The 16811-nt window shown below is 43.8% G+C and overlaps 1 protein-coding gene and 1 pseudogene across 1 annotated transcript in view; one reads left to right on the forward strand and one right to left on the reverse strand.

Moving 5' to 3' along the window:
* LOC141937932 (ral guanine nucleotide dissociation stimulator-like 1) overlaps nucleotides 1-10708 on the forward strand; it is a 46612-nt gene extending 35904 nt beyond the window's left edge. Inside the window, exons 9-14 of the mRNA XM_074856275.1 lie at nucleotides 1084-1187; nucleotides 2360-2444; nucleotides 4842-4931; nucleotides 7997-8029; nucleotides 9528-9649; nucleotides 10545-10708. Coding sequence (XP_074712376.1) covers nucleotides 1084-1187; nucleotides 2360-2444; nucleotides 4842-4931; nucleotides 7997-8029; nucleotides 9528-9649; nucleotides 10545-10638 — 528 coding nt within the window. The 3' untranslated portion in view covers nucleotides 10639-10708. The remainder of the gene's footprint in view (nucleotides 1-1083; nucleotides 1188-2359; nucleotides 2445-4841; nucleotides 4932-7996; nucleotides 8030-9527; nucleotides 9650-10544) is intronic.
* Nucleotides 10709-10890: 182 nt separating this feature from the next.
* On the reverse strand, nucleotides 10891-13683 carry LOC141937935 (putative C->U-editing enzyme APOBEC-4; annotated as a pseudogene).
* Nucleotides 13684-16811: the final 3128 nt, after the last annotated feature.

Consider the following 16811-nt stretch of genomic DNA (forward strand, 5'->3'; position numbering starts at 1 on the left):
CTTGCCTTAGTTGTTCAGTCAATTTTAATGCAACTCACGGAGTTGCTGGTATACTAAGGTCTGACTTTTGTTTATGTTAACGTTGCTTTACATTGAATCAGTCCTACAAAGGAAATAAATTATGTCTATTTTCACTGTAAGGATCCTTTACATAATCAGCATTATTAGTGTAATAATCAGTCCCATAAAAATTTGCAAGGTGGAATTGTAGTTTGAATATATTCTCATCTACATGCAACAGTCAAATTGGCACGTGTTTTGTCTGTTAATGTTTTGTTTGCGTGTACAGACACCTGTTAGTGAGAGCTTATATTTGCAGGAGTGTAAGTCTGTGGTGCCCGGGCTCTAGTTCATGAGCCACCAACAGATTTACAGGAGTTCCTTGAAGAGTCACAGGCCAGACTTTCCCTCTCCTCCTTGCTTCCATCTGCTTTACCAGGAATCTGTGCTATTTTTTTGAGAATTAAGTTTTTCAGTATCCTTTTCCACCAAAACTTTTGCCCCAGAGAAGCTGTGTAAGAAATGTCTATGAACCAGTCCCTCTGTTAGGATTTGATCCTAACTCTGGAAAAGCTGGGAAGGTTTTTCTCTTTAACAGTGTGCGCGTACTTGAATAACAGGTTATTCCTTTGCATGTCTCTATTTTTAATTGACACTTAGATGATTGAGGGTTTACATTTTAAGTACCACACATAAAGAGGCAAAGCCTTTTTTTTCCCCTAATGGGTAAAAGGGATTGGTAACTATAAAGAGCTTTTTAAGAAGTGTAATATTTGTGCTCCTTAGCCTGGCTTCATGGACTCAGTTCCACTTTTATTTTTACTGGGACAACTGGAAGCTGTAACACTGCAACATCACCACAAATACATGAAAGTGAGGAAAACAAGATGTAAATGCCAAAGCCCATAAAGTGTTTGTTGGCGGGCGGGGGGGAGTGATATTTTTGATGCTCAATATTTGTACAGCTGCCTGCTTAGCAGTGAGAATGTGTAGCAAGTATGACACCAGTCAAACAGAAGAGCACTAACATACTCGTAATGCTGACATTTAATGCTTCTGTATTTCTAACCGCTCCTTTCACAGGAATGTAGGATCCTGAAGAATTTTTCCTCTTTGAGGGCCATCATTGCAGCACTGCAGTCCAGCTCCATCTATCGGCTAAAGAAGACCTGGATGTGTGTTTCAAAGTAAGCATCCCCCTCTGCTCCTGTGGCTAGCCCCAAACAAAGACAAAGAGCTCAGTGCTCTTGCTTTTCATCTTGTTCTTCTCAGTCTTCCTATTCTGCTCCTTCATGGACAAGTGCTCTCTTAGAAGATAACTCTCATCCCTGTGAGGCTCAGACCCCTTTTTTGGGTCTGATTGCTGTGAGCTCCTCTTTCGTATTGATTGGACAACCTGCCCTCAGGGGTACTGGGTCTCTTCTGTCCTTTATAGCGTATTGGATCTTCCAGAACCTATTTTGAAGAACTATGGGACTAGCTACTCACCCAGCACAAGCACACGGTTCTTGGAAGGTCAGCAAAAGGGCACCATGATACTTGCCAGTTGTCTACTCTACCGTGAAGTTGGAGGAGGTCCAGGCTGCTACAAACCCTCACTAATCCTCTCTTGGTCCTGACATTTCCTTAAGATATATCCCCAAACTACAAAACCCAAGCCTGTATTGAAGACGGTATTTCTTACAGGGGAATACCTTTTTGTGCAACTGGTATATTTACTGCCTGCCAAACAGACACCAGAAATCTGTGTAGGAAAGATGGTGTTCTGCTCATTCAGTTTGTGAAGAATAGATTCTTTCCTTTGTCTTTGATAAACAAAGAGGAACGTCACTCTGCCACACAGTATACTTCTGCATTTCCACTAGGAGAAGTGGGTCTTTCCTTCTGCTGCCCCATGTTCCTGTTCCTGATCAAGATGTTGCCATCTTGTGTTTATAGTGTTGGGTAATAGAAAGGGGCTCATACACTTAAAGGCTTCTAGCTTTCCAGAGTGCATGGCACAGGGCAAAAACGTACTACTTAGGATACCTCTCACGGCTATTTTTCTGTTTCTTTTTATCCTTTTACTCGCTTTCTTACAACAATCTGATACTCCTCAGTGTGACTGAAAACCCTGCCCAGGATCTGCGTACCTGTGGCATTCCTTGTGATGCTGTCAAATAAGGCTGGTGTTACCGGGGAGCACCAGAAGATCCCAGGAAAGTTCCTAGTTGATGTGCAGCATCTCACTGGATGCGTTTTGGTGGTGGTATCTTTTATATGCCCAACAGTTAACGATTCATGAGGAAAAAAACTAGTAATCTGATCTGAATTAGAGTGCTTAGTGACAACCTAAATGATTTAATCTTTTCCTGTACAGGGACATGGTGCTGATGTTCGAAGAGCTGTCTGATATCTTTTCAAACCATGACAATTATTTGACAAGCAGGGAGCTGCTAATGAAGGTGAGAATTAGCTTGAGTTGCAAGGCTTGTGTTCTCAATCAAAGCTGAGGTTAGCCCTTTTTCTAATGAGCTGTCAAAGCTCGTCTCTCCCTGAGCTGCTGTATGCAGTGCTTCAGGGAAGAGAGGTCTGTAAAACCTGTGCTTTTCTGCTGGGATGAGAGGTGATTCTGTTGCTCCTGAAAGCACCTACGCTCGTGTTAGCGTGCTGAGCTTGGATACCCACATACAGCAGGGTGCAGCAGCACAGTTTCTGTGTGGACTTGTTCACAGGACACCAGGTCAGGAGCCTTGGAGCCCCCACTGCTGTAGTTAGACATCTCTTGGGCAGGGTGATGTCTAGCTCAAGAATAGCTGTGATCGTAGCTGTGGTAGTGGGATTTTACTGAGATGAGTTACAAGTTAGCCCTTTGGCTTTAGACTGGACTGTACAGAGAGATGAACTGCTAGCTCGTGCACCCTCTGAGCAGACCAGGAAAGGCTCTGGTTTGCACTGGTGAGTGCCGAGCCGCTCCAAATGAGATTCTCAAGTGGGCTGCACCGCTGTAGTGATTTTGACTTCACTGGAACAATGCCACTCGGCTTCAGCTGAGGAATTAAACCAAGATGTTTATCCGACTATCCTGTACCTTTCTTGGAACTAGAAAACAGGGCTGGGAATTTCGAAGGAACAGGCTTCCTGCTCTGTGTGTAGCCAGATGGACAACAAAGCAGGCTCTGTCTGAAACAGTTTGACTTGTGCACTCACCTGGGCGAACCCCAACAAGCGCAGGATCTTGACAGGGGTGAGGAAGAATAGCAGGGAAAGGTTATATTCTGTAGAAACTATGGAATGTTTGTGGCAGTTTTTTCTGTCTGCATAAAAATGTTTCTATAAACTGCCTGACCAGTTTATTTTTTGGCAGTTCTATCCAGTCAGTCTGGCATTTGTACCTTACCCCTTGCCTTGGTATTTGACACAGTGTTTTGCTCAGGAATGATGGGTGAACACATTCAAACCTGTCAATCTGTTTTGTTTATCATCCATTTATCAACATCTGTAGCTAAATTTTAAAGCAGGTGAGACAATAATAAGCATAGAGGGAAAATGTGTGTTCACAACAGCTTATTAAACTAAAAATTAAAAAGACAAAACAACAACTCAATCTGAGCCCAGACCTTCTGGCTCCCAGCAAATGACCCTCTCCAGCTGCCGTAAGTAGATTTGCAAAATATTCTGAAAGCAGAGGAGAAAAATTCCACATAATAGCTAGAACCTCTCTCCTACTTCTCCTTTTGGACTGTTTTGTAACAACTGGAGGATTAATGTCCTCTGAATCCCTAAAGTCTTTGTTTTCTTTCACTATAAATAGTGTCTCTAGGGAAGCCGTGTTTGACCTTGCCTATCCATCCTACAAATTTAAGTGTAAAGCAGACAAAATGCCATATGAAACAGGTTGGTTGGCACGGAGAGGGAGCACTGTGTTCTCTCCTCCCCGAACAATGGCTCTGCTGCAGGCTGCAGTTTTAGCTCCTGTGCCTGCCCGCCGGCTGCTGTTAGAGGATCTCCAGTTTATCTTTCAGTATCTTGAAGACATTGAGACAACACTCGTTTTTCATTTGCTCCTGTTTTCCAGCCGAGGAAGGAAATACAATTTGAGTTTGATCTGTTCCTTAACTGTGACTGAGAGAAGTAAATGTTGTGATGAAAGGATCTTTACAAGTGCAGGCTGTTGTTTTGTGCCTCTTAAAAAGACTGATAATGATTCATGCCCCATCTGTCCAACCACTGGAGAAAATAACAGTAACTCCCAGCATCCCGTATGGATCCAGGGAAATAAAGGCTACAGATCTATTGTGAAATAGCTCATCCATTCACAGGAAAGCTTGAATTGTGGAGACGAAAACCTATTCCTTTCATTTCCTGCGTGTTTTTGGATCAGTCAGTAAGGCACAGAGGGTAGTTGCTGGATCTCTGTTGAGGCATAAGAAAAACAACAAAGATTACATAAGATAGAGATGTTTACTTGTAGCAGTCCTGATTAGGAAGTTAAACAGAAATCCTGAGGTCAAGAGTGTCAGGATAGAGTTCAGAGAAGCATCTGGCCACCTGAAGGTACATCTAAGCTTCTCTGATTTAAACTCTCAGGAGATTTTCAACAGCGCTTAGCTTTGACCAGAGTAGAGGCACTTTGCTGAAAAAACTGCCTTATAGTAATTTTGTGGGATTTTGTCCACAATTCCCAATCAGTGTACAAGTCCCAGAAGTTTAGCACATGTATGTACATGTGCATGTACCTATACAGCAAATATTTTTGCTTGCCCCATTAAATGTATTTGCAATTATTTTACACAAACATAGTTGCCAGCTTATCACTTAGATCCTTTGTTAATTGCCTTTAATTCTCTTTTAACTCACAGGAAGGAACATCCAAATTTGCCAATCTGGACAGCAGTGTGAAAGAAAATCAGAAAAGGACACAGAGGCAGCTGCAACTTCAAAAAGATATGGTGCGTTTGGGGTCCTTTTCCTCCCCGTTTTGAACTGATAACATGATTAACCCTAACTGGTGAATTATATAAGGAGCAAAAACTGGAAAGGTATTTAACAAAGAGAGTGTGCAGTAGGTAAAGCTCTTGAGTGTGCCTCTGTCAAGAAAAACAATCACGTCAATGCTATTGATTAGCTGATGCAAAGCAAGTGAAGCGAAAGGTTTAGACTGAACAGGCAGTCGGAATGTTTGTTCCTGTAAATATATGTCCAAAGCTGTATTTCACTTATGCTGTGCATCATAGTAAGCAGGTAATACCCTGCGTGTGTGTATATAAAGTGCATATATATGTAGATGATCCCCCCCCGCCACATACATCTGTATATAAAGACAGCTCCAAAGCTGGATTCGTGCTGCACCCCGCTCAAGCTGTATGGCCGACACTGAGCTGCCACGCTGTAACAGCGATGGTTTTTAGTGCAACCCAGCTGGCCTTCTACTCCAGTAACACCTGCCTGTGTACTGAAAGGCCGGAGGAAACGGATATGCAAAGCATCAGCATAGCCAGTGTGTTCAGAGATCTGATGCTGGGAATGCTCAGAGATTTCAGGATTGGGTGGTTGTACACAGGGGCCACGTTATGTTCCCTGGCACCAATCTTCCCCTGTCCCCTGCAAGGGGGTAACTGTGTGGACAGGTTTTCTGCTCCCGCTTGCGTTTGCTTCCCATCCCAATCAGCTGTTGGGGGTGGACACTGAGACAAGGGTTTGGCCTCAGTTTCAGGTCTTCCAGAAATGTACTAAATCTGTCATATAGAAGAGTGATAAATGATTGATGAATATAAACCCGTGTTCTTTGTTTTCAACTGTCTTGTTTCTGTCCTGCAAGAAAGAATTCCATTAACTACTCTTGCTACCCTTTAGAGAGAAATACAGGGAAACTTTTTCATGTAGTAAAATACATAATATAAATACTGGAATTCTTGTGATAAAGAAAATTAGCTCTGGCAGAGCAGAAATCTCATTTACTTTTAAGCAAGCTCATGAAGCTTCTGACATACCAGCTTGAAAATTGCACAGACTTTTACAGAGATTGCTTTGTAAAATGTGTCCAGTTTCCAGTCTGCTGGTGCAAATGCCTTTTGTCTCAAAGTTGGCAAAGATTTAAAAGGACAGGGGGAGAGAAATCTGGGATAGGGAGGCAAAAGTGCTGAATATGGTTTTTTGTCTATTTGTTTGACTGGAAAAAGTGCAGATCCTTTTGGATGGTAGAAACAAGCGTTTCCTTCACAAGTGTAGAAACAGCCTGAATTCTACAACTTCTAGCAGCCTAGAAAGATTAAAATTTGAATAACTAGTATTAAAATGAAAGGAATGGCTGAGGAAGATGGTCACTTCTTAGAGGAGAACAAGTGTGACTTGATTTGACTTGACTGTCACATGGCATAACACTGTTAAGTAAAAATCCACTGGAATGAGGCAGAGAGAGAAACTGCTTACACAGGCTAGCCGGGACCATTCCCCGGCTGCTCCTCTTGTAGCAGAGATCGTCCCTGCTGCTCAATGCGTCTTCCACAAGCGGGGTTTCCTGGTGACCCACTGTTAGAAACCAGGGTGTGGTGGCAGTATTGTAATATAAAACCACTTGGCAATATCTGTGAGAGCATCCCACTCTCATTAGAATTTGATTTGAATTCTAGATTAGATACTGAGAGGATGCAATGAAAGAAAACATAAGACCACTGTTTGGTTAAGCAGACTGCTTTTATTTCATTTTCCTATACAGGTGTATTCTAGCATTCTAATTATTACCATTTCTCAGTCATTTAATCCAACGTTGCTCTGATCATTTGCAGGGAGTAATGCAAGGCACGGTACCTTATCTTGGTACCTTTCTCACTGATCTCATCATGATTGACACAGCACTTCAGGACTATATCGAGGTAATTTGAGGCAATTTTTTGAATCCTAAATATCCTCCCTGCCTTCCCAGCACTGAGTGTGTCTGTTCCTGTATCTTCTACCGGGTTCTTCTGCAGTTCTTAAAAATGGAGGAATCTGTTTTCAAAAAAAAGGAAGCAATATGCAGTTTTATCAGCAACAAGAATCTTGTGTGAATTCGAGTGCTGTTATCTGAAGGGACAAGCTTAGCATTGTGTTTTGTCTTGTTTTCTTAGGTTAGAAAACGTGAAGAAAGTAGTCTTTCCATTATTCTGTTTTATTTTTCTGAAAACAACATATTAGGCATGAAGATTTATGTGAATAATTGGTAAAATACACAGAATCACCAATTCAGCACTTCAGACTGATCACTGAAGTGCTTCCGTATTGACTCAGGTGTGTCTGAGCCCTAAGGTGATTGAAGACTTGGTTTTTTTCATTTGTCTTTAGCTGAACAAGCAGGGGGAACCAATTTAGCATAGGAAGGGGAAAAGGACTGCCCGAGAGTCTGGTTGTTTAACAGAGACTGAGGATGGGGCCACTTTTCAAAGGTGTTTGAAACCATTAATAGAGAGACTGCAGCCTTCATTGTGCTGGTGTTGGTATTTATGATAAGAATGGGCAAATACAGGTCTCCCTGGGCTGGCAATGGTTGCTGGGGTCTTTAGTGGTGGTTTGTTTTGCAGAACTGCACTGAAGCAGGCCTGCGTAAGGTTGCTGTACATCCATTTTCTTTTTGGCAGTTTCTCTCCTGTCCATGCTTTGTGTTCACTTGGTGTTTCTGAGACTCGCTGGGAACACTGCTAAACTCACAGCACAGGCAAGAGCCAAGTTTGTTTCTTGCATGCAAAATCCCACTAGCATTCTTCAGACCTGATCTCAACACAGCTTTTATGAGCATTCTTGTATTGGGCTTTTTTTCTCGGGCAGATTGTCATATAGGCCGTGAGGACAGATGTCCCTTGGAGACTCAGATATATGAGTGCTGGGGTTTATACCAGATCTGGAAACAGGTATTTTTAGAAGGTCCTTGCTCAGGGCAGGTCTGCGCTTTACATTAGCCTTGCGACTTCATCCTGTTCATGTTTAAGTTCAACTAAGCATGTGTTCCTCTATTCTGATCCCTTCTCTTTCCTTCCAACAGGGTGGCCTGATCAATTTTGAGAAGAGACGAAGGGTAAGTTGAATGTTCTGTGATTTTTAGTTTACTGATACCCTCTTCTAGAGCGTTCTCTTGGTGAGGCCATTTGTCATTGCTCAGGCATATATAACAGCTGTGAATTTTAATGCAAGTTCATGAGGAAAGAACAGATCCCTGAAATGCTGTGGGCTTCTGCCAAACTGTGAACAAACTGCAGAACGAGAACCTACTTTTTAGATGTGTGCAATAGGGGAAGAGGAGCTGCAGGCCACTTACTTCCATGGGAATTACATCCGGGGCATGCACACTCCCTCCATTTGGTGTTCATGGGAATACGATACATGCGTGTGACCTGTGTGTTGAAACAGAGCTGGTGGCATGAGACCTTTGCTTTCCAGAAGATAGAGTTCGTAAATATCTTCCTTCTGCTGCAGTAAACTATTTCTAGGTGAAAGGCTGCAGATGAGACAGAGAAATAAAAGCTATCAGTCTTCCCTTTCAGCCTGATCCTTGTTGGTCAGAGATAAGTAATGTTATGTAGGAGTAAAGGTTCTAGGGTTTCATCTGTCTGAATGAAGTCATGCCAAATCTCCCTTCTGGGATCTGAAAGCAGACTTGGAGTTGGCTGGGATGGAGCCACTTCCTTCCCTTAACTGCTCCCAGCTCTACAAACCACCTCTTGGACTTGCCTTACATGTACAACTGCAAGGCTCAGGATACTAATAATGGGATACCGGAGCTTCTGGTTGGTCATCAGTCCAGCTTCATACAAACCAGTGGCAAAGCTGCCCTCTGAACCATGCCGAGTACTCAGCTCCATTCCCGGCATCCTGATTCTATACCCTGCTCTAACACGAGGGGGTATTAAGAATTATTGTGGCAAAGCATGTGTGCAAGTGGAGTTAGAGAAGAGCTGCAATTCCAGTCACACGTATTACGGGTAGCATTTTATGTTCCTCTGGTGCAAGTGTGAGTGCACAACGTGAAAAGCTGGGGAGAATCAAACTCTCTGCTTTCATCGCAGGCCCCCCTAATTATTACCCTCACTTGCTGTCTGAGAACCACCTAAGCACAGAGCATGATTTTTCTCTCACAGCTGGTCTGGCCAGAGCAGGGGTCAGCAGGTAGGGTAATCTGAAGACTTTATGGCCCTTTGCTACCCTCGTTCCTAGAGGAACAACCAGCAGTGCTGCCCCCAGTTCGGTGGGTTTGCACTGGCATTGCACTTCAGTTAGTACTTGGGAAAAGTGCTGTGGTGAAGTATGATTCCTTGTGTTTGTCTTCTGATTTGTGCTTGTCTGAAAATGTTCACATTTCAATAAATATTTCGGATGCTGAGGGGGGAAAAAAAAAAAAAAAAGACTTCATTGATTGAAAAACTGGTTCCTGAAATAGTCACTCAAATGAAACTGAACTTCAGGTCAAATGAAGTTTGTCCTGGATCTGTTGTTGCATGTGTTTAGTATATGAATGAATGAATTTGACTTTATGTTGTTTTCTAATTAGAATTCCCATTTGATTCTTTTTTTTGTAGGAATTTGAAGTAATTTCCCAAATTATGCTCTTGCAGTCTACATGTGACAGCTACTGCCTGACACCAGACCCAAAATTCATCCAGTGGTTCAGGAGACAAGAGCATTTAACTGAGGAGGAGAGGTAGGTTCTCAGTCCAGCTGGCAAAGCAGGCTTTTCTTACCCCACACCCACCTGCAGGTGGGTTATGTCAGCCTTCAGCTGTCCTCTTACAGGAACTTACATGTACTGCTGTTCCAGGAGGGTGGAAATACCTCTGTCTTCTGCTAAACAGCTGTAGAAACCCTGTTGAACATTTAGCAGGGTTGTTTTGAGACTGGGTTTGGTTTGGTTTTTTTTTTTTGAGATTGGAAATCAGGCTTCTGACTTTGAAATCTGATAGTCTGTTGTGTCTGGGCTGTCTGTATGCCCAGACACACGCTCAGAGGTCGATCCTAGGGGCTGTCAAGATGCAGGCACTGAGCGTTCGGCTGGTGGATGCGGGCAGCAGGTAGCCAAGGCAACACAGAGCTCGCTGAGCGCTCACCAGATAGACGTCTCCCGGGTGTTTGGGGTGGGTTTTGCAGCCCTGCTGAGTTCTGTGCTACGGCACATGCTGCTAGACCAACCCAAGACAATTTATTTACAGCATTTTAATATTTCCACTAGGTATCTGAATACCACTCTGCTGCACTAAGAGTGTAAGCATAGACACATACTGCATTGTACTGAGTCATAGTAAAAAAAAGTCAGCTTATCCAAGATTCACATGCTAAGTATTTTCTTGACTATTTTTTTTAAATGAAATGATGAATGTCATCCAAAAAAGCACTGATTTTAAAAATTATTATAAAGAAGTGAAATATCTCCTTCATCAGGGTAAAATGTAGACAGAGCTATGTTCCTCTTTGTGGGGTTGCAACCTTCGGTGAAGTGGGAATAACTGAAGGTTTCTCAAATTTCTTGAATATTACTGCTTTGAGATACATAACTAATAGTATTGTCTGTAAAAATTAACCCAGTGCCCTCTGTTCTGCAGTTACAGCCTTTCACGTGAGATTGAAGCAGCTGCTGACACCAGCACCACACCGCCGAAATCTTGGAAAAGTGTGGTGAAGAGGTTGAGCCAGTGAATAGGATGGGACAAAGGCTATCTGCTGTGTTAATATGAACCTGAATAAATCAAACAAGCAGTGTTCGTTTTACCAGCTTGTGAAGAGTATGGTGGTGATTTGTGTTAAGAAAGTATAATGACTTTAATGTATTTTGCAATGTATATATGTTAAGAGAGATTTGTCGTGGGTTTATGGTTAAAAGGGTTTGGAGGTTTTTTTTCCTCCAGTGACTGTTGTTATGGAAGTGGAAAATTACTGGAGGGACCCCTGTCAGAAGCCCCCAGCAACACCGGACTGCGCAGGTGGAAAATGATTGGAGGGACCCCTGTCAGGAGCCCGAGCAACACCAGAAAGCCCGGGAAAGTTTGCGGGGCCCTGCTGCGCATGTGAAGCCCAGGATGGGGCTCTAGAAGGGAGTGACGCAGCACCACCTGGTGTCCGTCGGTGCGGAGCAGAAACCCCCCTGCCCCCCGGCGTACCGAGCCTTTTTGTTTTACTTGTTCTTACTGCAATAAATTTATAAAAGTTGTTTTCGGCTCTGCCTCTGCATTTATAACAATTTGGTGACTCCGACGTGATACTGCGAAACCCGTGGAGTATTGGATTTTTTCAGGGGAGGCGTCCCACCTTTTAGGTGGCCCCTGGACTCCAGTGCTCTCTCGGACCGGCAGTATCACGAACAAAAAGGCAATAAGAACAAGCAAAAGAAAAGTGAGATCCCAGGAGAAGCTCCCAGAGATTTCCCCGTAAAAGATCCAGGCGAAGACCTCGGACTGTGAGTGCTGCTTGGTGGGGGAGGGTATCGGCTTGAGTGTGCCTGAGTATGCCTGAGTGAGCGTGGTGTGACTGAGACGTGACAGTGTCACGAAGCGAGTGCGGAGCCCTTCTAGCCGCGGTTCCAGAGTTCCGCGAGGAGCCTGGCCGGCGAAGGGGCGAAGCGAGAGGAAAAGTTTGAAAGGACTCAGGCAGGTTTTGGACTCAGGAGGTACTCGGGATAGGTTAGATCCCAGGACAGGGTACTTGGGATAGGTTTTATCCCAGGGACTCAAGCAGAAATACAAGGACTTGAGCCTAGGCAAGTCTTGATTATGGGCCAGAAGGGGAGTAAGTCCCGCGGCTCGGGGAACCCACAGAGAGGTTCCGAGAAAGGGAGCGATTTACCCGATATTCCCCAGGACAGTCCCCTGGGTTCCATGTTAAGAAATTGGGCTAATTGGTCAGAAACAAAAGGAAAAAGTAAAGAAAAAATGATTCAATATTGTATGGTCGAATGGACCAAAGAACCTATTAAATCTAATTATTTATTTTGGCCAAAATTTGGAGCTTCTGACAATTGGGCTGCTCCCTTCTCTAAGACCTTCAGTATAATAACAAATGTACTGGATCACACAGTGAAAACACTGCTCTAAATGGTAGAAACTTTTTTTTTCTTTTTCAAGTTACACTTGGACTGTGTAGGTCTGTTATCTATATTATCCTATTATATACTTATTATTAATTACAAAATTACACAGCTTTGTGAGCTTCCTCTTAATGGAAGGGAGGAACATGGCGGGGGGGGGGGCGGGGAAGCACACACACACAAATAAGTGTATATAAAACCCCCCTATTATGAAGGAAACAGCTGGTGGGAAAACTTTATTAATAGATCAGCCTCACCTGCAGAACCACCTTCCTGATAGAGGAGGAATTTAGGATATGTCATGTGTTCCACCAAAGTAGCCTCAGCTGGGAAGCTACAAATGCAGCTGTGGCTGTAGCGTGTGGACTGATCACATTTTTCTGGTAGCAATTGGCTTAAGGGCAACAAACAAATTAGACCCAGGAGGTAATCAGAACATACTGAGGTTTTGTTTTTACTGCTCTAGGATTATGTTTGAAAGGAGCAGGAATAAAAGAAAAGTATACTATCTTCATAATCAGCTATTCGAGACCCCCAGTTATTCTGTGGGTTAACTTTTGTAGGAGGTAATTTTATTGATTTTTTTTTTTCCCCATCTCTGATCTCAGTTTGATAGCCTGAAAGCAGTTCAGTTTGTATCATCTTTAGAGTAGGTGTCTGCCGCTTGGAAAAATGTCAGGATTATGAGTTTCACTGAATTATTCCTTTGGCATTTTTCAATGCCTTACGATGTTTTTAGGTCTGGGGTATAGATGTTCCCTCTGAAAGGGCAGAAACATGCCTGGGAAAAGTGGCTTTGAGACATCGGAGGTAGCAGTCTGCCTTTCATTGCTTGGAAAGGCTGTTGGGAGGCTGGACTAGGAGAAGAAAAGGCCTTTAATTTCTGCTGCACAGCAGGGTTTCCCTGCATTGCCTGTGGAAAGGCTTTCCTAAAATACGGTTTAATTCCTGTGAAGTTGTTAACTGGATGCAGATTTTGTTGATCTGCTAGGGTTCTTGATGGTGGAGTTGAGTGATAAAGGGCTGACCCTGGGATGCCACACACAAAATTGCAGAGGAGGTAACACTGTGCCCCCCCAGGCAGTCTCTGCAGAGTCACCCGAGGCCACAGGCTGGAGAGGCTCTGCAAAGCTTCGTGGTTGCACGCAGCGGTGGGGAAACTGTCCTCAGTGTGATAAAGCCAAGAGAAATAGATGCAGAGCGTGATTTCTGGATACTTCCACAAAAAGTTGTAGATTTTACTTACGCAGCAGTGGTAAGCCTCGTTACAAGGAGAGTAATTTGAACAGAGGACGATGCAGCCGATGTTTCCATAGGCATCTGTAACTGCATCCAGATAACCACCCACCCCAAACAGCATAGGTTCGGCATGGTAGCCTCGGTCAGTACAGTTTGTAGCACGGCCTTTCTGGACTATGCTGCGTGAGAAACTCCTCAGTTCATAGAAGAGGAGGTGTTTGTTTCGGAGAGCTGCTGTTGATCTGTATGGGAAGCCAAAGACCCTGTCAAATTCTGCGTAAGGGACTCTCGCTTCTTCACCAGTCCGTATGTGGTAGGGACACTTATCGCAGATGTGGTTGTCTCTGACAGCAATAGGGCTTTACCACAGTCCCCTGATTTGTCAGATATTCCTGGAAAATTGTTTTCTCTCCTGGATTCATGTTCTGTTGAAGAATCTCCCTGTTTATGTGCTACGTAGCTGACAGTCCTGAATGAAAAATGGAAGTAATATCTTAAGTCAACCCTTCGATTTCTTTTGCACTTGAGCTGCAAAAATAGTAGGGGACAGTCTCTTCAAAAATGTACTGAAACTTGTAGCAGCATATAGAAACTTAGGGACACACAGAACAAAGCTCTCTTGCAGCCTAGGAACATTTTACTTTTCACAAACTAGCCTTTTTGCTAAAAACATAAGTAGAAAATATTTCTCTGGCTCTGCTCTCTTACCCTAGACAGGACAAACTGCATAATAAAACCAGCCATGATTTTCAGGAACTGATTAGCGGATGAGCCTTATGAAATCTGGCAAAGCAAACAAGAAAACACCACCAAAACCCAAAAGGTATAATTACCATCTCAGCAGATCCAGCTCAGTAAATATTCATCTGATTTCCTTCACGGGCCTTATAGGACTGGTTCAGAGTTTCCACTCCAGTGATATTGCAAGGTTTCTTTTCAAAATCATATGATGAAGAAGAAAGTTGCTATTGCCTCCCAGGTTTTGTCAGCTGAGCTGTGGCAGGATCTTTCCCAAGTGCCGTAACGTTGCTCCAGCTGTAATGCGATGGCAGGCAGGCTGCTTTAGGTGTTTACAGGTGCCAAGTGCTAGGAGACGAGAATACAAACAGGATTTTGTTCTGTATGGCCAGCCACCTGTGGTAGTTAGGCTTCTGTTCTTTGCCTGTCAATATTTGTTTGCTATGTTAAGTGATTAAGGTTCCTTCGCTTCTTCAGCGCTGTTTTGATACAAGGTTTTTACAGCCGAAAGATGGATGTTGTTCTACCGAATCTAGTACTGAATTTGTTTCCGGGTCTTTGTTATTTCTGTGTGTTGCCGTCTGTTGTGCCAGCGGGGCAGAAAGCTCCTGTTGTGCTTCTGCTCTCCTCCGCAGGCAACAAGGTTGTCCCTTCTTTAAGAAGTTTATGTGTCCCCCTCACTGCTGCAATTCAAGCAAGCAGCGGGCCATTTCATGAGTAAGCTAAATCACAGAATCACAGAATCACAGAATCATCAAGGTTGGAAAAGACCTTGAGGATCATCTAGTCCAACCAAATCGTGCCTGCTTTGCTTGGGCAGGGTTCCAGATGAGGGCAAACAGGTTGCCAAAATTAGTAAAGACAATTTGAAAAGCTTCAAATCTGGAGCAAGGTTCCCATTCCGTCCCTCCTGGTATTTTTGCAGAGGTGGAGCGGCCGCATGAGGGCAATGTTGCACACCAGAGGTGTTTCCCATTTTGTGCTGCCTGATCCGAGGCAACGGCTTGAACTCTGCTGCAGTGTGTTTAAAGGGATGCCAGCAGAGACGCTTACAATGTTAGATCTCCCTCTAAAAGCTGCCTTTTTTTGTTTGCTTGTTCGGTGGTTTGACCTGATCAAAACCCAGCAAATATTCAGCCTTCTCAATTGATAGCGTCACATCCTTGCAGGATGGGAGTCAAATCCCAAACTACCCAGTTGGAAGGATTAATTGGAAGAGCGTTCCCACAGCCCGAGCGCATTTCTGTGTGTGCCGCGCCAGCCTTTGGCTCCTCTGCCAGCGCCGTCCCCGGGAGCCGGCTGGGGCTCCCAGTGACAAGGGCAGCTCGCTCGGCCTCCAGCCTTGCCAGCCCTCTGCCAGCTCTGGCGAGCAGAGAGGGCCGGGGAGCAAGGAGCCCAATGGGGCTGGGAAGAGAAATGGCAGAGGCTTCTCACTTGCCCTGTACGTCAGTCCCACAACCGATCATTTTGGGGGTGCAAAGAGGAAGGATGTTTACAAAAAGTGCAAGCCGAGCGAACTGGAAGAAAGCTGACCACTCATTATGTTCTCTGAATGGACCCATTTCTGGTTTATGAGAAAGCAGAAAGTTGGTTTTTCTTCCTTTTAGTGCATGATCTTTCCTAAAGTAGAAAAATGGTGCAGATGTGTTACACAGAATCTCTTAAACTGATGTGTGCGTGCACCTACACATGGATGCGTGTGGATTGAGCAGCTAATAGGCCCACTCATCATTCAGCTCTCTTGCAGAAAAAAGTTTGTTCCCAGGCACGATTTTATTTAGTAATACTGAACAACTTGGTAGCATTTGTCATCTTCAGAGTAGTTTATAAATCTGATCAAGTGGTTAAAATACAGAGTGGTCTAAATGGCTCTCTTGCTGGTATTTCTGCTGCATAGCATCACTTAGCTGCCCTGCAGGGAAATTGTTAAAGGGGCTTCTGACTTTCAGGGGGCCTCATTTGTCACAGTGATCCCGATGCGTCTGCAGAGGTGGGAAATGCTGCAGATTTTAGCTGAAGTTAATAGTTTATATAAGTTGGAAATGTGGAATTCAGACGGTTCCAGGCTGGGAAGTAAAAAAAGAAGGTACTCAAAATGACTTCTCCCTTTTGCTAATTTTCCTCTTCATTTCAGTGTTTGCAATCCTGATTGGGAGGGAGGAAGAATTTTACCTGATCAGGTGCCTAGTTTGGTTCTGTAGTTTGTTATAAGGTGGCTCTCCTAATGCCTGTCTCCAGTACCTCCTATTGGCACTAACCAGTCATAAAGTGCTTTGAGATCTTCGAGACACACTGTGGACTGTGGTGTATAGCTCATTCTGTTTCATTTTCTTTATCCTTTAAACACAACACACCAATCAAAATAGTCAATGCCCTGGTATAAAAGCAAGGTATCCAAACTGTTCTTTTGCTTTGTCAGCTTGTCCCATGTTTCTGGGCAGAAAGCCTGCCCACATCTTCTCTAATATTAACCTTTTTCCACACACAGCCCTTCGTGAGCTCATAGGCCGTTCCACATCTTCAGCAGAAATGCTTGGTTTTAAATATGCTGCATGAACCCAAGGGTAGGTCTTTTAACACTTGAAGTTGTTAGGAAAAATACCATCTTCATCTACCAATTTCACTGCATGAAAGCATCATCCTGATACAGAAGATCATGTCTAATGGATACGATGAGGGGCTCAAAGCACACGTGAATGGATCCAGGTCCCCCCCAGTTATATTTAAAATTATATCCCCATCCCTCCCAACTATCTTTGGAGGGGACGGGGATATAATTATAAGTTTAAGAACTTGTTTCACTTATTACTAA

The sequence above is a fragment of the Strix uralensis genome, chromosome Z (assembly GCF_047716275.1).
Source record: "Strix uralensis isolate ZFMK-TIS-50842 chromosome Z, bStrUra1, whole genome shotgun sequence".
Classification (NCBI taxonomy): domain Eukaryota; kingdom Metazoa; phylum Chordata; class Aves; order Strigiformes; family Strigidae; genus Strix; species Strix uralensis.